Source organism: Pieris brassicae, chromosome 6 (assembly GCF_905147105.1).
Source record: "Pieris brassicae chromosome 6, ilPieBrab1.1, whole genome shotgun sequence".
Taxonomy (NCBI): domain Eukaryota; kingdom Metazoa; phylum Arthropoda; class Insecta; order Lepidoptera; family Pieridae; genus Pieris; species Pieris brassicae.
Window position 1 is genome coordinate 12159326 of NC_059670.1, and position 24060 is coordinate 12183385.

The window sequence follows — 24060 nt, forward strand, 5'->3', positions numbered from 1 at the left end:
ATGGATGTTAGATGTTTTAAGAATTGAAGTTAACTTTATATACTAATATACTATTGTGTAAGAATATAGTATGAAAAATATTATCTTATTTTAATGTTGGTAAATTTTAGTATGTGGTTTGAAGCAATTTTTTTTTATAAATAATCTTCAATGCCAAATTGTTGGACAATGTAGTTTTGGTCTTATAATTAATACAAGGAAGTAGAAACTTTTTTATTATTCTGGTTTTAAATTTGTTGTGTTATAGTAAATTGTAGCACTTTGTGTATTTTATATGCATACATACTAGTATTTCCAAATATATGATATCTCTGTATACATGTTAGTATGTATCATAATATATTACCAAAGTACTAATGATGCAGAATAGCCACTACTTTACCAACCTAAAACTACCTAACTCAACATTTTTCTAAAATAATTGTTTTGTATTAGTGATTTATGGACTTGTAAATTAGTTAAAATATACCTATGTTAAGAATACAAATAAAGGTAACATATTATAGCATATGCTATGTTATCATATTATTCTATTTTCAAATGTTTCTTTACGATAATAAAGGCCAATATTCACTACCCAATATTTTATTGAATAATCATCATGTATTACCAAGTATAATAATAGGTTCTTAAATTAATATACCAGCTCCATGTCGCGAACGTAAGTAATGGTTCGGTCAAATACGAATGAAATTTCTATTTATATGATTGCAAGTTATGATTATTTTTTTGGTTATAATAAGACAAACTAATATAAAAAAAAAACATATTTCTATTAAGATCACGTTTAGTTAGTATACTTATTGTCTCGGTTATATCGAGAAAAAAAATGCTTTTAGTATTTAAAATTGAAAAGGCATTCTATGAACTAATTATATTGTAGAAAATAAGGTCATACATAGAAAATTCCCTTTATTATCTGCACTCGACGACGATTGTTATTAAATTTTTCATGTAATGTCGCTGTCATTTTTGTTGGCTTGCGACTAGGTAGTAATAAGTACGGTTAAATGTCAAAAACAAACAACTCAAAACAGTAAGAGAAGATTCTGTATGTTGATTATTTTTAAAACAAAGTTTAAATGAAATAAAAACTGTTACAATGCGTAGACATAAGTGGTAATCAAACGTGAATGATAAAATACGTGTTCTCTTAATTTGAAAGTTTTGATCTAACCTATTTTAATACTGTCTTGTAAAATATGTATTCGATTTGCCGGCAAACACACCCGGCTACGGGGGTGGAATATGCTGTAAGCTGTTGTTTTTTTGAGAATGATGAAATGTGCTTGGTGACAGCTGGTGCCAATATTTTAAAAGTGTTCAGACTAGTACCTGAAGGGACCACGAAAGAAGTCAATGCAGGTTAGTAGGTTAGGACTGAAACTCACCGTTTTATAACTCTGATTTGGTGAAATATAATGGTTACTCACTGCATTGTAATATACATTCTTTTTGTATTTACTAAACAATCTCTAAGCCTAGGCACTCTTGTACAACTCCACATTAAATTCTAAGCATCAAACACATTTAATACTTTCCATAGCTATGGAAAATATACTAACTATGGACAGTTGGTTTTATCTTAGTATGCTTAAATACATAGTAATCTTAATTGATACTTCTAGCTGGTCAACCAATACCACCCAAAATGAAGTTGGAGTGCTTAGCATCATACACATTATGGGGAAATGTCATGTCTATTTCATCTGTAAAATGCCCTAGTGCCGGCCGTGATCTATTACTTGTGTCATTCAGAGAAGCAAAGCTTTCTGTCCTACAGTATGACCCACAGACAAACAATCTAGTAACTTTAAGTATGCATTACTTTGAAGAGGATGATATGAAGGTAAATATTAAAAGTTTTCCAATGTAATAAAACATGATGATTTATTAAACATTTGCTATGTTCCTTTTTAATCTAAAATTTTATTAAGGTGATAAAACAATATTCTAAGCTTTGAATAAAATTACAGAAAATCTAATGCCTAATTATTCACTTATAGAATGGTTGGACTACACACCCCCATATTCCTTGGATAAGAGTGGATCCAGAATTTCGATGCGCAGTCATGTTATTATATGGAAAAAAGTTGGCTGTGTTGCCATTTAGAAAAGATCTTACATCTGAAGAAGGAGATCCATTAGAGGCCAAACCTCTAGAGGATGACAAGAAAAATGTATGTATATAAAGAACAGTAAACTTATTCTTTTCATCAGTGTACATAATACAATTAATTCAAAATCAAACACAAAACAAGGTACACTTATGAATGTTAATAAATAAATACATATTAGATGCTTCTAATTTTACATTTACTTCCAATTCTCAAATCAAGGGCCTAGAATGGACAAGAAGAACTGGCAATCAACTTTCCGCCACTCTTGTTAATCACCAAGTTTAATGCTTTACAAAATGTTTGTCAGGAGCTGCAACCATTACAGCATGTTCCACATGACATCTTAAGTAATTAATAGTTAATAACTAATGAAAAATAGGATTTGTCCTCTATCAGCAATCTGCATGGTTAAATAGGAACACACACTAACATTCTCGTGGGAACAACATGCAAATACATAGTCAAAATAACTAATATCGCCGCATACACGAATTCACGACCGGTCACCACAAGTAGCACCCATTCACGAGTATGACGCATGGCCAGCCATTAGCTCCTTCGTCATATTTGAGGGAGAGAAATAATCCAACGCATGGACGCCGCCACAAGCAATGACATTAAATCGAGTATTCTATCCTTAGTATCTTTGAAATGTGAACTTGGCTATATAAGAAAATAGTAATAATACTAATTATACTGAAATAATTTGATAGCAGATGAATAACGGATCGCCCCGGACTCTGGAAATGCTGCCGAGCGATCAGTTGCGTTACCTCTTTGTACTGATCATATTCAGGCACTAGGATCATTTAAATATTCATTTATATTATAATAGGCCAATAGCAAGTAGCTTTACTGTACCATGAATAAATACATTCAAATTGTGAATGTATTTATTGACAAAACTTGTATCCTACTAGGGATTTTGTTGAAAAAAAACGTATACAATAAACTAAATAACACCAAATCTATTATAATAATATAAAAATACTCTTATTACAGCAAACTCAGCCAATGATGCGAGCCCCAACATTAGCCTCTTATGTAATAGTATTAAAAGACTTAGACGAGAAGATAGACAATATACTAGATTTGCAGTTCTTATATGGATACTATGAACCAACATTGTTACTTCTTTATGAACCCGTAAGAACATTCCCAGGGTAAGATTCTATACTAATATTATTTATTTATTTAAAAAAGTTGTGCAACAGGCCTTACAAAAAAGTTTTGTAACAAAAATTACAATAAATACTGATTGTGCATTTTATAGGCAAGCACAGCATGCTTTATACTTAATAACTAACAGAATTCTTTCAAATTATAAATATGTGATCTAAAAGCATGTTTGCAATAACACTTGCAAAAATGCTTTAAAAAGGCTGTTCCATTCTTACCTATCTTACATATACTGAAATAGCAGCATTACATCCTAGGATGGTTCTGCTAAAGGGAATGAGAAATCCTTAACTATATTTTTGAGAGATTTTATGAACTGTTTTTTTTTATTTTGTTATATTTCTTAAAAAGTGTTTCTTATAATTATATGAAATATAAAAAAATTATTTGTACTGTACAAACAAATCTGTTTATAATATTAGTGCATATAAATGTGTCCACACATTGAGTAACAAAGCAATTATATAAGTTATTTATTTCTTAGTCGTGTAGCAGTGCGTAGTGATACCTGTTCAATGGCTGGCGTTTCTTTGAACATGAGTGCACGCGTCCATCCTGTTATTTGGTCAACTGGTGGCCTTCCTTTTGACTGCTTGCAAGCTGTGCCTGTTCAGAAACCACTTGGTAAGGTTTAAAGCCTTCAAATAAAAATAATTATACCAAATATAGAAGTAAGAATTTCTTTTTTATTTAGTTTGTATACATATATTATATCAGATCTGTCTATTAAATGAAGTTCAGTCTTTCTTTAATGTCCTTGAATTTTATAGAGGGTAAGTGTTCAATAAGGACACATAGTATTGTGAGTGCATACTCAGGTTCAGGTACAGTATATGAGTAGTTTGAAGATTAATTTATGTTATATTTTATTTTTCTTAGTTTTGAAATAGTTATATAGAAAAGGTTTTAGCAAATGAACTCTTTGCAGGTGGTTGCCTGATATTAGCAGCAAACTCTCTCATATACTTAAACCAGTCGGTTCCACCGTACGGAGTATCATTAAATAGTATAGCCACACATACAACTAACTTCCCATTACGTGAGTATTCATTTAGTGTTAAAAAAAAATATATATTTATTTTACGGCACATCAGACATCCTTTGCATGCCGTTTTTTTCTCAGAAATAGAATCCATGACAACTGGCATAAGATCGTATAATTTTTTGTTATTAATGTGTTAATAGATTTGAAATGTTTTATTTAAATGTAATAATGTTCTAGGTATCCAAGAAGGAGTGTGTATAACCCTAGATGGTGCCAAAGTGGCCACGTTGGGCGAGAGTAGAGTAGCCTTGGCACTTCGCGGAGGCCAACTCTACGTGTTGACGATGTTGTCCGACTCTGTTCGAAGTGTCAACAGCTTCCATTTGGATAGAGCTGCAGCTTCTGTATTGACCAGCTGTGTGAGTTGGATTTAATATTTTTAGGTTTTAATATAAGATTTAATTTAATTTAAAAAATCAGCAGTTAAATAGAAGGACCATAAAACGGAAAGGATGTATTTAATAGGAACTATAAATGACTGTGGTCTTCGAGTGATTTTTCGTATATTCTATTACATAGATCTCAAACCGAATGAGAAGAATAATCCCAGAAAAACATAAATGGGAAGTGATAGCCCAGTTTATTATTGAATGATGCGTTCTCGAGTTCACTAACAAAGGAATCTAGTGCTATTGGTGCTAAGTTCTATGTTTATATGAGATGTAGAATATACTCAAGGTTTCAAGTTCTTCACTAGCTTTGATAAATGTGCCAAATTTTTGGATGTAATAATTTACGAGTTGAGAAGGCCAAAAGTAGTTCGAAATGATTTGTGGAATTACACACAGTGCGTTGCCAATCGATGATCAAGTTTTGTTTGGTCATCGTAGGCAGACACATTTCTGTATCTGTTTCTCTGATTTCAGACATTTACAAAAATGAACAATATACCCGATATAAAGCGTAATTAGCTCAAATATTACAGATGTTGTGATTTCAGATGTGTGTCATCGAAGAGGACTTTCTTTTCTTGGGGTCTCGTTTGGGTAACTCTCTTCTACTGCGAGTGACAGAGAGGGAGAACAGAATGATTTTCTCTATAGATCGACCGTTAGCGGCTACTGTCGATCTCACAGAAGGTAATTACGAGTCTCTTAACTCAAATTGAACTCCTCCTTGCCCCCTTCCATCTTTCCTAGACAGTTAGCCTAGCTTGGCATCTTCTCGACAGCCCTGCACTCCAACAGGCCAATCTCACTTATGTATGGTTCTTCAGTATGTTTGACATTACAGGTAATGGTCTATCAAAAAGTTAAATCGTTTATAATATTGTTACGAAGACGGGTCGAGGCTGGCCGTAATATTATTTCTGACCGTTTCCGGAGAGGGTCAATCACATATTAGAAAATTGTAATTTCCATAATGTTACCCTAGTTTTCAGGAAGCTGAAACCTTTTTTCAGTCGGTTTCAGAACATGTGTAGTAGAGTAGTGCAGTTTTCAGGAGACCCGTTTTCAGGCGTTTTCAGGCCTAGTTATACCCCTTTGATGAAGGAATATTCTAGACCGAACTTTCTAGGTGTGAGACAAGGACGAAATGATACGAGAGAGAGAGAGAGAAGATCAGAACTTTCTCGAAACTAGACGAGCACTCTAGAACGCCGTACGAAAAGGACGGAGCAACGTGCGAAAGAGATAAAGAGTGCGGACGTTCTAGAATTGTGCAATCGCTACTCAGTAGCAAGCCCGCCTAGAAAGTTCTCGAATATTGTTTAGAACTATTCCCAGGGATATATAAGCGAGCCGAAACGCGACTAGTCGCCTTTAGTTTGGAATGCGATAACAAGAGAGAAACACCGAAGCGATAAAGTGAATACAAGTGATAAAGTACAGTGTGAAGTGTGTATAAGTGAAGTAATTAGTGACTGTGTTTTTGTGTGTTATTAGTGCATCTCTGCAATTAATTTGTGCCCATAAATTCCTCATTGATTACCAAGAAATAAACCCTTGAAGAAATCTACGGCATTTTCTATCCGATCCCCTAGCTCGTAACATTTTGGTGTCAGAAGTGGGATAGAAAAATGCCAATTACTCCAAGGGAGAATCAAGAGGAGTCTGTAGCAGAGTCTCCAGCTGCGGAGGGAGTGCAGACAAGGGCGCAATTAGCACGTGACGCCGCCCGACGACAAAGTTTTGATGCGAACCGTGGGATGGGCGAAAGCAACGAGGCCAACATCCTTCTTGCTCTGCGTCAAATGATGGAAGAACAGGCACAGGCACGCCAAATGATTGAAGAACAGACACGCCGGCAGGAAGAGCAGGCACGCCGTCAAGAAGAACAGGCACGACAAATAATGGAAGACCAGGCACGCCGTCAAGAAAAACATACACGCCAAATGATGGAAGAACAGGCTCAGACACGTCGCATGATAGAGGAGCAGGCACGACGTCAAGAGGAGCAGGCTCGCCATATAGGAGAAAAACTTTGTGACCTGAAAATACAGGTAGATAAAAAGATTGAGAATTTGGAATCTGATATGGATTGTAAGCTATCCAAGCAGGATAAACGTATCCTTGGAATAGAAAATGAAATCCAATGCCTGAAGACTACTGGTGTTATCACGACTGTAACACCACCTGGAAATCTGAAAGTGCCTCCCTTTGATGGTACATCTTCTTGGGGCGCGTACAAGCTGCAGTTTGAGACTGTAGCAGAGTCAAACGGGTGGACTGACGATCAAGCTGTTACCGCCCTTATTCTGGGACTGCGAGACGAAGCCCTCTCCATATTAGATACCAAGAAAGGTAAGGTGACGTTGAAGCAACTGCTAGATGCCCTGGAATCACGGTATGGAGACGCACATTTAGAGCACGTTTACAGGGCTCAATTGAAGGATAGAATACAGCAGACAAATGAAAGTTTGCAAAAATGGGGACTCGAAATAGAGAAGCTGGTAAGGAAGGCCTACGCATCCTCACCAGATGTTGCAGACAAGATGTTGGTTCAAGCTTTTGTCGACGGTATTCGAGACCGTGAAATTCGAATGGCTGTGAACCTCGGTCACCATAAGGACCTTAAGGATGCTCTTGCTCATGCGTTGGAAGTGGAAGCATTTTGCAAGGATCATCGACCTTACCGCATTAGGGCTATCACGGAAAAAGCTAATGGTCAACGTGGGTCAACCTGTTACACCTGTCGGGAAGTAGGGCATATGAGGTTTTCGTGCCCTAAGAAAGACTTCCGAGGTGATGTGAAGGTTAGACGTGGGAATACCTTAGTCATCGACGGAGAAGTCAATGGAACTAAGTGTAACCTAACACTCGATACTGGAGCTTCACGAACAGTGATCAGATATCAGTTTTGAAGACATTTTATAAAAGCCCTTCTAGAGGCATTGTACAGCTTGTGACGGCAACAGGTCAGCGCATAACCGATCGGGGAGAAGGTATCGCAACCTTCAAGATTGGTGGAAGTTTTTACAGACATAAAGTTGTTCTTGCTGACATAGTAGATGACTGTATAATCGGTTTGGACTTTATGAAGTTCTATAACTGTAAGATAGATCTAGAAAAAGGAATGTTCAAGTGTGGAAAACAGGAAGTTTGCTTTAAAGGTAACCGTTCAAAAAGTGGTTATGATGCCTGCAGAGTAATCAATGTGGACGGCCAAGTCAGTAATCAAAAAGAGTGGAACACAGTTCAAACAGTTCCGGATAACTATACGGAAGCCCTGTCAATACTTCTATCAAAGGCAGAGGGACAGTTAAAGAAATTTTCTGACATGTTATCAACCCATGAAAGAGAGCTAAGAAGGAGTTCAGATGATGTGTCTCAAAGACCGTGTGATAAAGTTAACGAACAGGATGGAAGGGATAATGACCACGTGAGGATACTAAGAACAGATACCATAAGTCCAGATTGGTGTGGGAAATTAATTCGGGAACAGCAACAACAAGATCCTGACATTAAACCAATTCTGGACTGGATGAAATCTTCAGCTGTCAAGCCGCAATGGAGTAAAGTTACATCTACAAGTAACACTACTAAGAGTTACTGGGCTCAATGGGATAGTTTAGTTCTACATAATGGAGTGTTATGTCGTAAATGGAAAAATGCTCAAGGCGATCATTTGCAGTTTGTTGTGCCAAGATTCAAGGTTCGCGACATATTAGAAATGTGTCATAGTGACTTGTCTAGTGGATATTTAGGAATAAACGGACTCTTATGAAGGTTAAGGAAATGTTTTATTGGATACATTATCGTGAAGATGTAGACGACTGGATCAAGAAATGTAGAGCTTGTGCAGCTGTTAAGGATAAGTAATGATGCTCGGGACGAGCATGTCTAAGGAGGGGGTAGTGTTACGAAGACGGGTCGACTGCAATGTTTATAGATTTTTCCACTAGTTAGAGAACTTTTCAGCAGGCTGTAATATGATTTCTGACCGTTTCAGGAGAGGGTCAATCACATATTAGAAAATTGTAATTTCCATAATGTTACCCTAGTTTTCAGGAAGCTGAAACCTTTTTTCAGTCGGTTTCAGAACATGTGTAGTAGAGTAGTGCAGTTTTCAGGAGACCCGTTTTCAGGCGTTTTCAGGCCTAGTTATACCCCTTTGATGAAGGAATATTCTAGACCGAACTTTCTAGGTGTGAGACAAGGACGAAATGATACGAGAGAGAGAGAGAGAAGATCAGAACTTTCTCGAAACTAGACGAGCACTCTAGAACGCCGTACGACAAGGACGGAGCAACGTGCGAAAGAGATAAAGAGTGCGGACGTTCTAGAATTGTGCAATCGCTACTCAGTAGCAAGCCCGCCTAGAAAGTTCTCGAATATTGTTTAGAACTATTCCCATATAAGCGAGCCGAAACGCGACTAGTCGCCTTTAGTTTGGAATGCGATAACAAGAGAGAAACACCGAAGCGATAAAGTGAATACAAGTGTGATAAAGTACAGTGTGAAGTGTGTATAAGTGAAGGAATTAGTGACTGTGTTTTTGTGTGTTATTAGTGCATCTCTGCAATTAATTTGTGCCCATAAATTCCTCATTGATTACCAAGAAATAAACCCTTGAAGAAATCTACGGCATTTTCTATCCGATCCCCTAGCTCGTAACAATATATATCATAATATATGTGAATTAATGGTTACTTTATTAACATAACTCGACATACATTATATACTTTTTGACTTTCAGATACAGTAAGAGAAATCCAAAATAAAGACTTAGCCGATCCAGTATCTAAACGACGTCGCATGGACACGATCAGTGATTGCGTGGCTTCTAATGTTATAGAAATTAGTGATAAAGACGAATTGGAAGTGTACGGCTCGGATATTCGAACGTCCACTCAACTTACGAGTTATGTGTTTGAGGTAGGTATAATAAAACCCCTTCAAACTCGTACTTCAAACAATTTCATTTATTTCATATAATGGTCCTTCGATCCGGATCATGTGCGAAAGCGAGTGGACTGTGGTAGATTGCTGACGAAGGCCCTGGTAGTTAGACAGTTACAAGTCTTAACTTTTACAATAAATTTATCTAAATCAGTGACCATTTGATGTCGATTAAAATACTAAAAATAAAAATGATTCAGGTATGTGACTCTCTTCTGAACATCTGTCCGATCGGAGATGTTTCGATGGGAGAAGTGCAACTGGTGAGCGAGGAAAGGAGGAACGAACATAACACTATAGAACTAGTGGCATGCTGTGGAAGAGGAAAAAACGGGGCGTTAGCCGTCTTACAACGATCCGTTAGACCTCAACTGGTCACCGCTTTTGAGTTACCGGGTGAGTTGCTTTGGATTTTGATAAATTTGGAATTTTTGCTTTGGGCATTAGTTTTAGATTCAGAGTTGGGACTTGGTGGAGATTATGACTTCCATATCTTAATGGATTTGTCACATGTATGTCATACTTATGAATAAGTGTCATCTATGAAACTTACACTAAATGCTCCAGGTTACATTAAAAGGAAACTTTATTCTAAATGAAACAAGATTTGAGGATGTTTGAAAATACGTTGACTGAGACTAGTTAAAATTAAATTAATATTATGTTTTTTTGTTATTAATATTGATCCAATCTTTTGACCTTTATTTGTTTATCGATCTACGACTGTTACTGTCGACTGCCGCTAGATGGCTCTCGTGTTAAATTAATAAGGTATAACTAAACATATTAATGAGAATGGTTTCATTTATGAATTAAAAATTAAAAAGATTTAAATAAAACTTCAATCGGTCTCCTAAATGCAAAAGCAAAAGCAAACAATATATATGTTTTTCGTCTAATTATAACATTTTTTATGATTTGGGACTTCAAATGCTTTTTGATTTTAGGCTGTATCGATATGTGGACGGTGATCGGGGAACAGACGGAAGTGCACCGAGACGCTCACAGAGACATGGAGGGGACGCACGCCTACATGATACTCGCCCAGGAGGACTCCAGTATGGTGAGCTTATTTACGATTTTTACTATGATTATAAAGAGGAAACGTTTTTGATTTTGGATGTATGTTTGTAATGTTTTCGCACAAAAACTACTAGACCGATCTCAAAGGCATTACATTTTCAAAAAAGGTGTGATTTATTCTCCATAAAAGATCTGTCATCGAGTGCGCTGTGGAAACTTGATGGTAGACCAAAAAAAAATTCAGTATTTTATAACGTATTAATATCTACTAAAAGAATGTTTTACCCATGAGCAATTGTATATATGTATATTGTATTTTGTTGGCCTATTCCAAGTCGGAACACCAAAACATGAAATTATTTTGCTGCCACACAACAGTTTTTTTGTTACTTTATATATCACAAGGTACACGGGTAAAACCTAGTATGGGTATTACATTATGAGGTTTTAAGTCTCGACTCTCGAGTCTTATATTAGACCTCAGCGTCACCTATCAAATAGTTGATCATCTGCCTCTAATAATGCACAGATCCTCCAAACGGGACAAGAGATCAACGAAGTCGACAGTTCCGGTTTCATGACGAGTGCACCGACCATCTTTGCTGGGAATTTGGGAAACAACAAATTCATGGTTCAAGTTACTACAGTCGGTATACGGCTTATTAAAAGTGAGTTGTTAATACATAATAATTTATGCAAATACACGAAGAACCTTAAGAAAACACTTTTTAACCGGATTGAAGCTATGTATTATTATTATAAAGTTATAATTATTTACATAATTTTAATTTTTTTCCGACGTTTCGCGTGCTTTTCAGCGTGCGTGGTCACGGTGACTGAAGACAAAAGGTGTTGAATGTCAAAAGTATCACAGCTGTATTAGCTTGTATTGGCTGTTTAAAAAGTGTTTTCTTGTTGTGTAAAAGCTATGTAACATAAGACAAGACTACGAAGAACCTTTTTAAAAATTGATGTGTAATATTTCCAAAATTAAGATGTGATAAATTGACAAATTTATTGGCCAGTTTGTTTGTTAAATATTCCTCAAATTCGATACTAGTTGATAATGAGATTAGTTTGTCTAATGCAAGTAATTTAAAGTATCTTTTGACCAACAGATGGCGTGCTGATACAATCGATATCACTGGACTGGACTGCGCGTGCGGCCATCACGGCGGATCCCTACCTTTGCGTAATGTCAACTTGCGGAAGAGCTTTAGTGTTGGCTTTAAGAGAACTGAGAGGAAAGGACAATGTGGTGAGTCATAAAGAATTTTCAAAATTAGTTACTGAATCCTAATTTCTAGGCCTCTAATCTCGATAGACACTCAAACTTGAATCTAGTTTCAAGAGCTGTGCATTGTTTCTGATGAGGTTGTCAAATCGATAAATTTATTCTGTTTGGTATTTATGTACATTTATGAACGTCAATATTAAAAAAAATATGTTTGGTAACAAGTTTTATAGTCTGCAAGGACATTTTAAGGAACTACAAATAGAATACCTTGGAAATTGTTTAGCGAAATGTATGAAAACAGTTCTGATACTATAAAGTGACCAAATGTTTGCAGTCAGGACGTTTAGCCCCCACTCGTCAAGCGGTGCCTCACAAACCAGCAGTCGTGAGGGCGGCTCCATATCGGGATCTGAGCGGTTTGTTTGCCCAGAATATCGCCAATGTACAGGTAATATCATTACGTAATCTCAGACAAATACTTTCCTGATTCATAAAATGATTGTAAAATATATTTAAAATTTCATTCTTATGCGATTAAAATTAAAATAATTTAGGTATATTTAATTTAGACTGTTTCATAAAGCTTGTTTTATTACAAAAAAAATGAAATTTGACATATTACATTTCTTAAAAGTATTAATGCGTATCATTCAACAGGTAAAAGGCGAGTTCACAGGCAAAGCAACGAAGAACGTAAAAGCAGAAGGGCTGAAACCGGGAGTCATCTACGAATTAAATGATGACGAATTACTCTACGGAGGAGATCAAACACCGGCTTCTATGGCCAGCGTGAGTGGATTTCTGTTAATTATTATTTTTTATCAGTGATTTGGCTTAGTTACAAATATATTTTATTTCTGTGGTAGGTAGGTATTGTTAGCTTCTAATTTTTATTTAATTAAATTCTAAACATTTTTATGAAACATATTCTTAAGAATCTTGCTACAAGTGCGCATGTGCAATAGTTATTCATTTGACTCGTTCGGTTGTTTACGAGTTGTTACGAATTATCTGGATGGTTACGCTGGCTACGCTGTTTTAAATAAATTTATTTATTTTATTTAATCACAAAAATTCGTACACTATCCGTACAGTACTAAACGATAATGTGGAAAAAAGAAACAATATAATATATAATGTTAAATACGTTAAATGCGGGTAGCTCGCGGCGCAACTACCAACTCAGGCTGCATGCTCTTTCTTTTAAAAAATACTTTTTGCGCTCATTGCGACTTTAACAGTTCAAACATCTAATAATACTACTAAGTTATAGTCAAAGTTAGTGCTCAAGAGAACGAAACAAATAAGAATTTTAAATGTTGTGACGAGGAGGCTCCAACTGTTGCGCTACGATTTAAACAATCAAATCAAGTTGTGACGTTTAGTACTAAAAGTGACTAAAGTGCTTTTTAAAAAAATCTTAGTGCAAAACGAAATACAAATAATAAATACGACATAGTCATCCATACGAACTGGTCAACAAAATTATCTTTAATACTTAACATTTGTTCAATACGTAATAAACTAAGTGAGCGGCCCAATTTTCAATAAACCGACTTACACCTATTTGTGTTTTTTTTGGCCACTACAAAACAAAGATTGTAAGATAAATTCGTTTAAAGTTACATTTGAGAAATTAGAAAAATATAAATTTATCGTAGCTTTTACTAAATTCGTTTATAAATTCATATTTATTCGGATAGAGGGCACTGATACATACATGATATGGAAGAAATTCATCAAATGTTACTGAATACACAGATATTCAACAACAAAAAAAAGATATGTTAAACATGAAAGAGGATCAACAAAATTCACCAGAAATTTGCAAAATTAGAATTGAAAAACGAACTATTAAGGAAAACAATTGTTGAACAAAAAGTCAAATTAAATAACTTAGAAAGGCATTCACGACGAAAGAACCTAGTCAAGTTCGAAGTAGAAGAGAGTTAGAATACCTATTTTCAATCGGAGAATATTATATATATCAAGAAGATGTACTTTGGATTTCAATGTGAATAACATTGATAGTTTCAGAATGTTGGGAAAGAAAGGTGAAAACCGGTTGTTATAATGTTTAATAGTATGAGTTTCAAGTTACACATTCAGAAAAACAAGCCTTGTTTAGAAAAACTCAGTAATACATTAAGGAGGATTTTCCGATTGAAGTCCTTAACACGCGGTCGGAACTCCAAGCCCAGTTACTGAAAAAGAAGCAGGCGATACTGCTTTTATAAGATTCGACAAACTTATAGTATTGAAAGGTAACCAGCGCAGTTCACATGCCCCCGATCTTCTCGAAACCACTTAAATAAAATAATTTTATTAGCATCACCAGAGATAACGCATCCTAGTAGCCAGAAAGAGGAACGCGCAACAAGACAGCGATCCAAGAAAAACAAGGTTACCAACTGAAAAAATTATGTTATCCAAAAACCAAAGTTAGTTAAACTCCAAACTTCCGCTCAATATTGATTCCCTCAGCTTCAAATAGCTACCACTGATAGACCCGTCGGTCTCTCCACATCTCTCAGTACGGCCTGACAACACGGGAGAGTTCGACCAAGAATGGCCAATTTATACAGATAGAATAAAAAGTTACTTGTTTGAAGTATTGAAGAACTAGCAAATTTTGATGAACTTAAATGTAACCCGAACTCATTTAGAAATATGATTCACATTATTGTAATTACAGGAACTATGATTAAAGCAGGAAAAATGCTTATTTTACCTAGTTTTTTTATTTTAACTTTTGAAAAAAACACGTGTTGGTGCAGTGTCAAATTTTATTTTTATGTACTTTATACTACAAATCGCAGAAAAAATAATACATATTTAAAAACATTAACGACAGCAAAACTTAAAAAGTCTAAATTATAAATCCACGTAAAAAATATAATTGAAGCCATTAAAGATCGAAATATTTTATCCAATCAATATAAATCCCAACCAAAAAATATAGAAATAATGTATCAAGGCGCATAAATAATTAATGAATTGTCCTCCAAATTAAAAATAATCCACATATGTCTATAAAAATCGTAACAGTTCAATATAAATGAATAGAATCAAAAATGTATTTGGAATACATCAAAAAATTCACTTCTAACATTTATTTATATCAATTATTAATATTCAATAGTCACATAATGCGTGTTGTAACATCGATGCGACCTACCTGCACTTTTGTAAAAAATATTGTACATAATGTAACTAATATTTTTATGATATATAGCTTATTTTCAAATAGTTTCATAACACGATGTACATTACTGACCTACTCTTAAATTTCTCATCAGGTGAATGTAATTCTTTGAGAAATAAAGAATCTTTGAACCGAATACATAATATACATTGCTACTGTGGCTCCACGAACATATTAAGATGTCGATAGTGTTTAAAAATATCTCATCCACAATTCAAAATATATGAATGTTGGTATTTTTGAAATATTTTTCACAGATAATGTTAGCCGAACAATCGAAAAACCCCGACGTTCCTCGAAGAGTTTCGCGCTGGTGGAAGAAGCAACTCGTAGAAGTCAAACCGACGTATTGGCTCTACGTCGTAAGAGACAATGGAAATCTTGAAATATATTCACTGCCCGAGATGAAGCTGAGTTTCCTGGTCAGGGATGTATGTGCAGGACACAGGGTGAGTTATTGAAAATATTAAATCTATTATTTTCATATAAGATTTATAAAGATTGAGATTTAAGTTGATTTGTCTACCATAATGCCATCGAGAAGTTAAATTTAGTTAGGGGTTTGATTCAAATATTATTAACAGCATTTTCCGGCTCGAAGGACCACCCATTTGCAATTAGAATAATTTTAGTAATTTCATTTTAAACCATTTAGAAAGAATAAAGCATCTTTAACTAACATTCAAAAAGTATTAAGTATTTATTCTAAGGAATTAATGCTTTAATTAATGTTTTAAAAAGGTGTTTAATTAAACGATTTTGTGATAGTTATATTTTGAACCATAGATAATTAATTTCACTTCTTAACTTATGGCGTTCCCAAGTGCCGCGCACTACACGAACTCCTTGCCTCTTCAATATTTCCTATCCATCGGTTCATTCAAGCGGAGGCTAAATAGACATTTGCTCTTTCCTTTGATAGTCCGCATCTCACTTAATATCTAGTGGGACTGCGGTCTAAAATACGTCCAGTTCTGATCTTTTTTACCATTGTTAATTTTATAAAACTTCATATATATTGCCTCAAATATATAATTTTCACGAAACTATAAAGTTAGTAAAAAAGAGAAATCCAAAATCCATGAATATATTCAATAATTTCAGATCCTAGCCGACAGCTTAGAATCTGTGGCTATACCTCTAAACCCTTCCGAAGAAGAGGAACTGACTTCAGGTCACAGTCCCAGCGTGGATAAACTGCAGGAGATCTTGGTAGTGGGTCTCGGGAATAAGGGATCCAGGGTGCTGCTACTGTTAAGGATGGATGACCAGCTCATGATATATCAAGTAAGTAGTTAAGCAAGATTATCATAAGCGACAGTAATTTATTAAATAAAATATTCGTTGTATTATACATATAGGGCCATTCCTGTACATCTTACCTTAGTAGAATGATATCTGAGTTCCGTGGCGGTTGGTGGAGGGATGTTCAATTGAATGAAACTCTTTGAAGAATTATGAGCTTATTAACGAATATAAGTGATGTCGACCGATTGTACATTCTATTTTAATTACAAAAATACAATTTATGAATCCATGAAAAATTTATTAATACCAATACTGACCTTTTACAATTTATTGGCTAAAAGTGTAGACGTTAACATTTCGTTTGAGCTTTTTATTATTAACCTAATACAGTGTAAATTCTGTGTAACGACACTGAAGGGACTGCATTTTAACAAATGTTACATAACTCTTGGTATACAATTATTTTGATAACACTTTTAAGACATTCGTTTGCTTTCTGACTAGGTGGCCTACGCGCGGCGATTTTTTAAATAATTTTTTGTTAAAATTGTATGTTAAAATATCTCGTACGTATCTACGCATAGATACGGACTTATACGGACGAAAGCATTGATACGGAAGTTAAATAATATTACAATAATATCCCAACCTGTACGACATTGCAACCTGCGCGTCGGTTATACATTGGAAACGTGATTGAATCTGCTAAAACTGCATTTTGAATAATATCATCCCATTATTCCAGGCCTACAAATACCCTCGTGGTAATCTGAAGCTGCGGTTCTCCCGGATGCAGACCACATTTCCATTCGGGTACAAGGGCGGGTACATCGGTTGTCCCGAAGACGGGTACGAGGCGGCCGCCTTAAGGGAGAACGTGCGATGTATGAGATACTTTGGTGAGATTCTCATAAATTTATTCGTGGTCCATAAAGCACGGCGTGACTTAGGTCAAAAATAACTCTTTATTTTTTTTAAAGGTCAATTACTTTCCTTAAGTCCGTCACCTAAGATTGGGGTAAACAGGATGTTTTTTTTATATTTCAGGGTCATGTATAAGTACTTTAATAAGAAAGCAGTATATGCTATAAACGGACAAGTGAAATAATTATTTTATATATCAGGAGGCTCACCTGATGTTGAGTGGTACAGCCGCCCATAGACACTCACATTGCCAGAGGGCTCGCAAAAGCGTTGCCGGCTTTTTATGAATTGGTACGCTCTTTTCTTGAGTAGCGGTGGTGTTACAAGTCAAATGTACTTTGGATTTCGTCTAACTTCGGCTTAAAATTCAACGAGTTTCTAAATATAGTAAACTATTTGTCTTTAATAAACTGGTTTAAAGTAAAAAAATACTTTTTGAATGATCAGGCAACGTGGGTGGTTACAACGGCGTGTTCCTATGCGGGGAGACGCCATATTTCCTCCTGCTGACGGCACGAGGGGAACTCCGCCTTCACCCCATCAGCTCCGAGGAGGCGCCCGTCGCCTCCTTCGCCTCCTTTAATAACACCAACTGTCCGCAAGGGTTCCTGTATTTCAATGCTAAGGTATTTTTAATGTACTCATTAAATAGATTTTTAATGTTATATTGCAACCGTTGTTTGTTATGATACGGTTTTTAGTTAAGTTTCGTAGCTATGCCTATTGAATTAGGGTTAGATAGAAGTTTATTCTCATTAAAAACTTATGTCATACATGAGAAATAAAAAAAGTAAAACATATCACGACACGGTCGTACGCATTATGTGTATACGTACGTCTATTGCATTAGTGTCCATCTTCCAAAAAAACTTCGAGGGCCTATTCGAAACTTTCTGTATAGCATTTTTCAGTGTTTAAACTAAAATGCTGTATCTGTATCTGTGATCATTAATTTTGTGTCAATGTGTGTGGAAGTAAGAGCAGGATAAAAAAGAGGTTTTAATTAATTTATTTTATAGAACCTGAAGTTTACGTATTTCAAAAAAACTTAGACTTGTTAACCTATGAGATCTTAATCTCCATACATTAAATCTTAATTGCCAAACATTTGTCAAAATAAGAATAAAAATGATACATTTTGACCTTTTCATCTGGTATATTACATCCGATTCCAGGGATCTCTCCGAATCAGTGTTCTCCCAACCCATCTGTCGTACGACGCTTCTTGGGCCGTTCGAAAAGTCCCATTACGAGAGACCCCACACGCGGTGACCTTCCATTTGGAGTCGAAGACCTACTGCCTGGTCTCGTCCGTGGCCCAGGCTACGACCTCCTATTACAAGTTTAACGGAGAAGATAAAGAGAAGAGTACGGAAAATAAGGGAGATAGGCAAGTCTCGTCGTTTGTCTTTTTCGCTTATATGAATAGAGTTTAGATAGAGAGAGAGAGCGAGAGAGAGATTCTTATGTTTTTTTAAAATCTAAAAATGATTATTCTTTTTCAGGTTTCCCTACCCAATGCAAGAAAGGTTTTCGGTGATGCTCTTTTCCCCTGTATCTTGGGAAGTGATACCCAACACAAGGGTGGAGTTGGAGGAATGGGAACACGTGACCTGCCTCAAGAACGTGTCACTGTCCTATGAGGGAACTACGTAAGTCGACTTGTTTTTATACAAGCTTTATGTACATGTAGTTAGGCTTCGTTGTGGAACATGGACAAAACGAGTCACATGATGGGAAGGACCAAAAAGGCAAACGGCGCAAAGATGACCCTAAATGCGATGGGACGTCGACCTTTTCAAAATTTCTGGCACATACTGGCTCCGAGTAGCTTGTCTAAGAGAAAATGGCATTCCTTGTAAGAATTGCGTAGAGATGTGGGGTGATTCTGCATCTTCTACTGCATTTATCATGGAGACTATTTAGAGGAGTTGTTCGGAATAATACCTGCAGCTGAGTTTCATCATCGGACGTCAAGGCAGAATACAAAATTTCACCCGTATCACCCCGACGTCCGCCGTTCCATGACTGAGCGTTTTTCAAGGCTATTTTTGCCTCGTACTACCGCTATGTGGAACCAGCCGCCCACTGAAGTATTTCCCAACCAATTCGACTTAGGGTCCTTCAAGAAAAGAGCGTACCAATTCTTGAAAGGCCTGCCACGCACTTGCGAGTTCTGTAGTATTGAGAATGTCCATAATAATATATATCGTATTTTTATTAAGTAACAAATTGCTTGTTTGTATAATTATAATAGTTACATTTTTGTAAGAAATTAACGGCTATTTAATTTTCTATTTATATGCGTACAATATAATAATATGAATTTCAGGTCAGGCCTTCGAGGTTACATCGCAATTGGGACTAACTATAACTACAGTGAAGATATCACATCACGAGGGAGGGTAAACGCGTTATTGAGATATTTTTGTTTAAACTTAGTTTAAAGTCACTTTAGAGTGGTTAATAAATTCACACTATTTAGAATACTAAATTAGATTTGTTAATAAAAACATTTTAAAGTATGTAACCAGCTTTTGGAGCTTTTAAAATGGTTGTCAAAAACCACACCCAAATCAATTCGACACAATTTCTTTTCAACTTTTCTAATTTCAGATAATAATATACGACATCATCGACGTGGTGCCGGAGCCAGGCCAGCCCTTGACCAAGAACCGTTTCAAGGAGATCTATGCCAAGGAGCAGAAGGGACCAGTCACTGCCCTCACGCAGGTCCTCGGATTCCTCATATCAGCCGTCGGGCAAAAGGTTTTTTATATTTTTTTAATAAATATAATAAATAGTTAAAACGATTGTTGGTTAAATAATTAATAATAATTTCAGATCTACATCTGGCAATTGAAAGACAACGATTTAGTGGGCGTGGCCTTCATAGACACGCAGATTTACGTGCACAGAATGTTGGCCGTGAAGAACCTCATATTGGTGGCCGACGTTTACAAGTCCATATCTCTGTTGAGGTACCAAGAGCAGCACAGGACGTTGTCGCTCGTTTCGAGGGATTTCAGGAGTGCACAGGTATTATATTTATAGAACAGAGGGTAGAGCGTCAGGAGGTTTCTCTGATGTTAAGTGATGGACACTATCAATGCCAGAGGGCTCGCGAGTTCGTTGCCGGTTCTTTTAAGAATTGGTTGAATGTTTTCTGTTTTCTTGAACCTTAAGGTGAATTGTTTCGGAAATACTTCAATAGGTAGCGGGGTCTGGCTGGCTCTTTCCCTAAAATACATGGCTGGCCATGCGTGATACTCGTGAACGGGTGCTACTTGTGGTGACTGGTCGTACTTGAATTCCTGTATGTGGTGATGTTAGTTATTTTTGACTATGTATTTGCGTATTGTTCCCACGAGAATGTAAGTGCGTTCTCCTATTTCACCATGCCTCCTGCTGATGTCATGTGGAACATGGTGTTATGGTTGCAGTTCCTTACAAACGTTGTGTAATAAAAAAAAACTTGGCGATTAAAAAGAGTGGCGAAAGTTTATTGCCAGGTCTTCGCTTCCGTTCTACGCCCTTGATTTGACAACTGGCGGTAAATGTAAATTAGAAGCATTTTATATACTTTTCTGATTTTGACATTCATAAGTGTACATTGTGTTACCTATATGAATAAATGTTTTTTATTTTGACTTTGGGTAGTGCAGTGGTAAAAACTGCCTTAAAAACGCTCAGTTGTGGAACGAGGGACGTCGAGGTGATACGGACGGTATTTTGTATTTAGGCTTGACGTCCGATGATGCAACTCCACAGATCCGAACAACTGCTCTGAACACTTCGTGATTAATGCGGTAGAAGATGCAAAGTCTAATCTAGCCTTCAGCCTTTTTTCATTTCTGTTTTAGTTATCAAAGAAAGTAACATCTTATTTAGAGCTTTCTCATGTATTTTCAACGGGGCTTTTAAAGCGTAGAAAGTAGCAATCAGTTGATGATCAAAATTGTATAACCATTTTAAGTTTAAGATTTAAAGCATAACATAAACATACATTATGTTTAGATTATTGTAATTTATTTCAGATATACGACATGGAGTTCGTGGTGGACAACACGAATCTGGGATTCCTCGTGAGTGAGGTGGAGGGGAATCTGGCGCTGTTCATGTATCAGCCGCACGCCAGGGAGAGCTACGGAGGTCGATATGTTTCCTTATATTTAGAAAGACAGACATTGTTATTGATGACAAATCAATAATGGTGAATGCCTTGCAGAAGCAGTAGCGTACAGTCGTCTCCTTACCATAAAAAAAGGCATAACTTGTATAAGATCGTTGTACCTTCATAAAATAATGACAATTTTGTTTAGTTTAATTATTTATTTTTTACGTGGAAAGTTTTAAACATTTTTAATTTAAGTGATACTTTTCCCGTTAAAGTTATAAATTAGTTAATTCGCACGCGCGCACATACACACACACATATATACACACACTCACTTACACACAAATACACACACAGTTTTAACTATCTATCCTTATTCTGTCTCTATGCATAACAGAAAAAAAAATTTGACATAGAGTGACAAAAAATATTTATTTCTGAAAATAAACAGTCTTATTTATTTACGAGGTATACCTGTTAAAACTTATTAGCAAAAGCAAAAAGCTGGCTAATTAATTTCCTAACTTCATTCTTAAACGTTATTCCAAATAATACTTCCAGGCCAACGTCTGATCCGCAAAAGCGACTACCACCTGGGCCAGCAGGTGCACGCCATGTTCCGGATCGCGGCTCGTCCCGTGCCCAACGTCCCGCAGAAGCGACACGTCACTATGTTCAGTGAGTTTTCAGACTCATACAGATACCGGTCGTAGAAACCATTGCCGTTCGGACTTTCTATAGAAAAACCGAAACAATATGATAGAAAAGTCTTGTGTATTTTATGCATAGTACACGAAGTTACTTTTCTTTTGATTTGGAAAACTTAGATGACTAATCGTGTATAAAAATATGATGTACAAAGCAGGCATTGAAATGTGTCTGTCAGACATAGTTGCGTTTGGCTTTACATGGTCCCAGTGAAGCCAAACGCAGAATACAGTGTATGGGAGAGAGATTTTATGAAAATATGTATAGGTCGCAGTAAAGTAGTTAAATTAAAGAATTAGAATCTCTAGACAGTTAATAAAAAATTGATATACAATGGAGAATATATGTTATTTACTTTCAAAGCAAATAAATTAAAATATCAATTCAACGAAACTCTTGCTCTAAAAGTAGTCTCGTTTAACGGGAGTACCCTTTTGTCTTTCTCTATCAAATTGTGTTTATGCTGTGATGAAAAGGGACAGATGAATACTTTACTTGAAGCGCTATTAAGGGGTTTAATATTATGAATTATTGTTTTTTTTTATTATAGCTTAAACATGACAAATAGTACAAATTCTTTTAAATTGCTTACAAACTAAAGAGTGCTTATAATTAAAATAAACGTACTTAAAGCAACCCTCGACGGTGGCGTGGGCTACGTGGTGCCCGTGTCGGAGAAGGTCTACCGAAGGTTGCTGATGTTGCAGAACGTCATGAACAACTATTGCTGTCATATTGCTGGACTCAATCCGAGGGCTTTTAGGTATTCAATTATTGTATTCATTTAACACTAGCTATATAGCCTACAGCCCTCTGTAATGAACCACCCTCCAGGACCAAAATATTTTTACAATTCCAACCCGTCATTCCTGACATCAATCTTGAAATCACTTCAACCAAACAAAATGAGGGTAGCTGTTAAAAGGAACGAAAAACAATTTTTCGAAACGTTTTCTATTCTCCATAATAAATTAAAGTAAATTCGTTTCAGTGGTTTTAGAGTTAATTTAATACCAATACAAAAACAGAAACTGACGTTTCGCTTTATTGATTATTTCTTTTAATTTATAAAATATTGTTTATTGAATTACTTTGAGATTATGAATTACTCTTTATAGGACATACAAGTTCTCCCGCCGTCCAGTGTCCGGTGGCGCGGCTCGTGGAATGTTGGACGGTGATTTGGTCACGTTATACAGTTCGATGCCCGTCGTAGAACAACAGGACGTACGTACTACTATTTGTATATTTAGAATAATTTATCAATTATACCAAATGGTTGTGAGTGTTTTGTTTGTTTCAGATTGCGAAAAAGATTGGCACTAAAGTTGAAGAAATATTTGGAGATCTGTATGAAATAGACAGACTGACTGCGCACTTTTAGTATTATGTGCTTTGTAAATACAATGTTAAGGTTCGCTGAGTGAAGTTTTATTTATCCTCAAACCCATAAACATATATACAGTGTAAACTCTATATAACGACACTGAAAGGACTTTGCATTTTATGACGTTATAGAGATTTGTCGTTAAATAGAGAAAAGTAAAACGTAAAGATAATCCATGACTCCTACTTATCAGCCAATTTGTAAACCAAAGAACGAAATTCTTAGAAAGTTCGTATGCATGATGCTGACTGTTCTCCCTCTGTTGGACTGGACTCTCTTTGTTCCCAAACTGATAGAATTTCTCCAAATCCTTACGGCTGATAATATTGTGTGCCTTTCTTCCTGGTAAGATATTGTAACGAGGTATGTAATCAGGACTTATTATTCTAGTATAAGTTTGTGTATCGACGGCCACCGCACCGTTCTTTGTGGAACACTGACTGTTTATTAATACTGAATATCCATTTAACCAACCATATCTTGTTACTTTTCAGTTGAATTATTTCTCCATCTCTATAAGAACTA

The 24060-nt window shown here is 35.9% G+C and overlaps 1 protein-coding gene across 1 annotated transcript; it reads left to right on the forward strand.

Annotated features, from left to right (window-relative positions):
* The first annotated feature begins 993 nt into the window (after positions 1–993).
* On the forward strand, positions 994–23566 carry LOC123710564 (cleavage and polyadenylation specificity factor subunit 1). Its single transcript, XM_045662539.1, has 29 exons — positions 994–1365; positions 1629–1849; positions 2007–2180; positions 3123–3283; positions 3784–3923; positions 4228–4338; positions 4522–4703; positions 5285–5423; positions 9484–9662; positions 9887–10082; positions 10634–10749; positions 11239–11377; positions 11828–11967; positions 12281–12394; positions 12604–12735; positions 15409–15600; positions 16256–16438; positions 17145–17298; positions 17771–17949; positions 18499–18713; positions 18829–18975; positions 19656–19728; positions 19940–20092; positions 20168–20362; positions 21361–21475; positions 22002–22118; positions 22782–22911; positions 23267–23375; positions 23452–23566. Exons 1-29 carry the CDS (start codon positions 1203–1205, stop codon positions 23530–23532), a joined length of 4350 nt encoding a protein of 1449 aa, XP_045518495.1. The 5' UTR covers positions 994–1202; the 3' UTR covers positions 23533–23566.
* Positions 23567–24060: the final 494 nt, after the last annotated feature.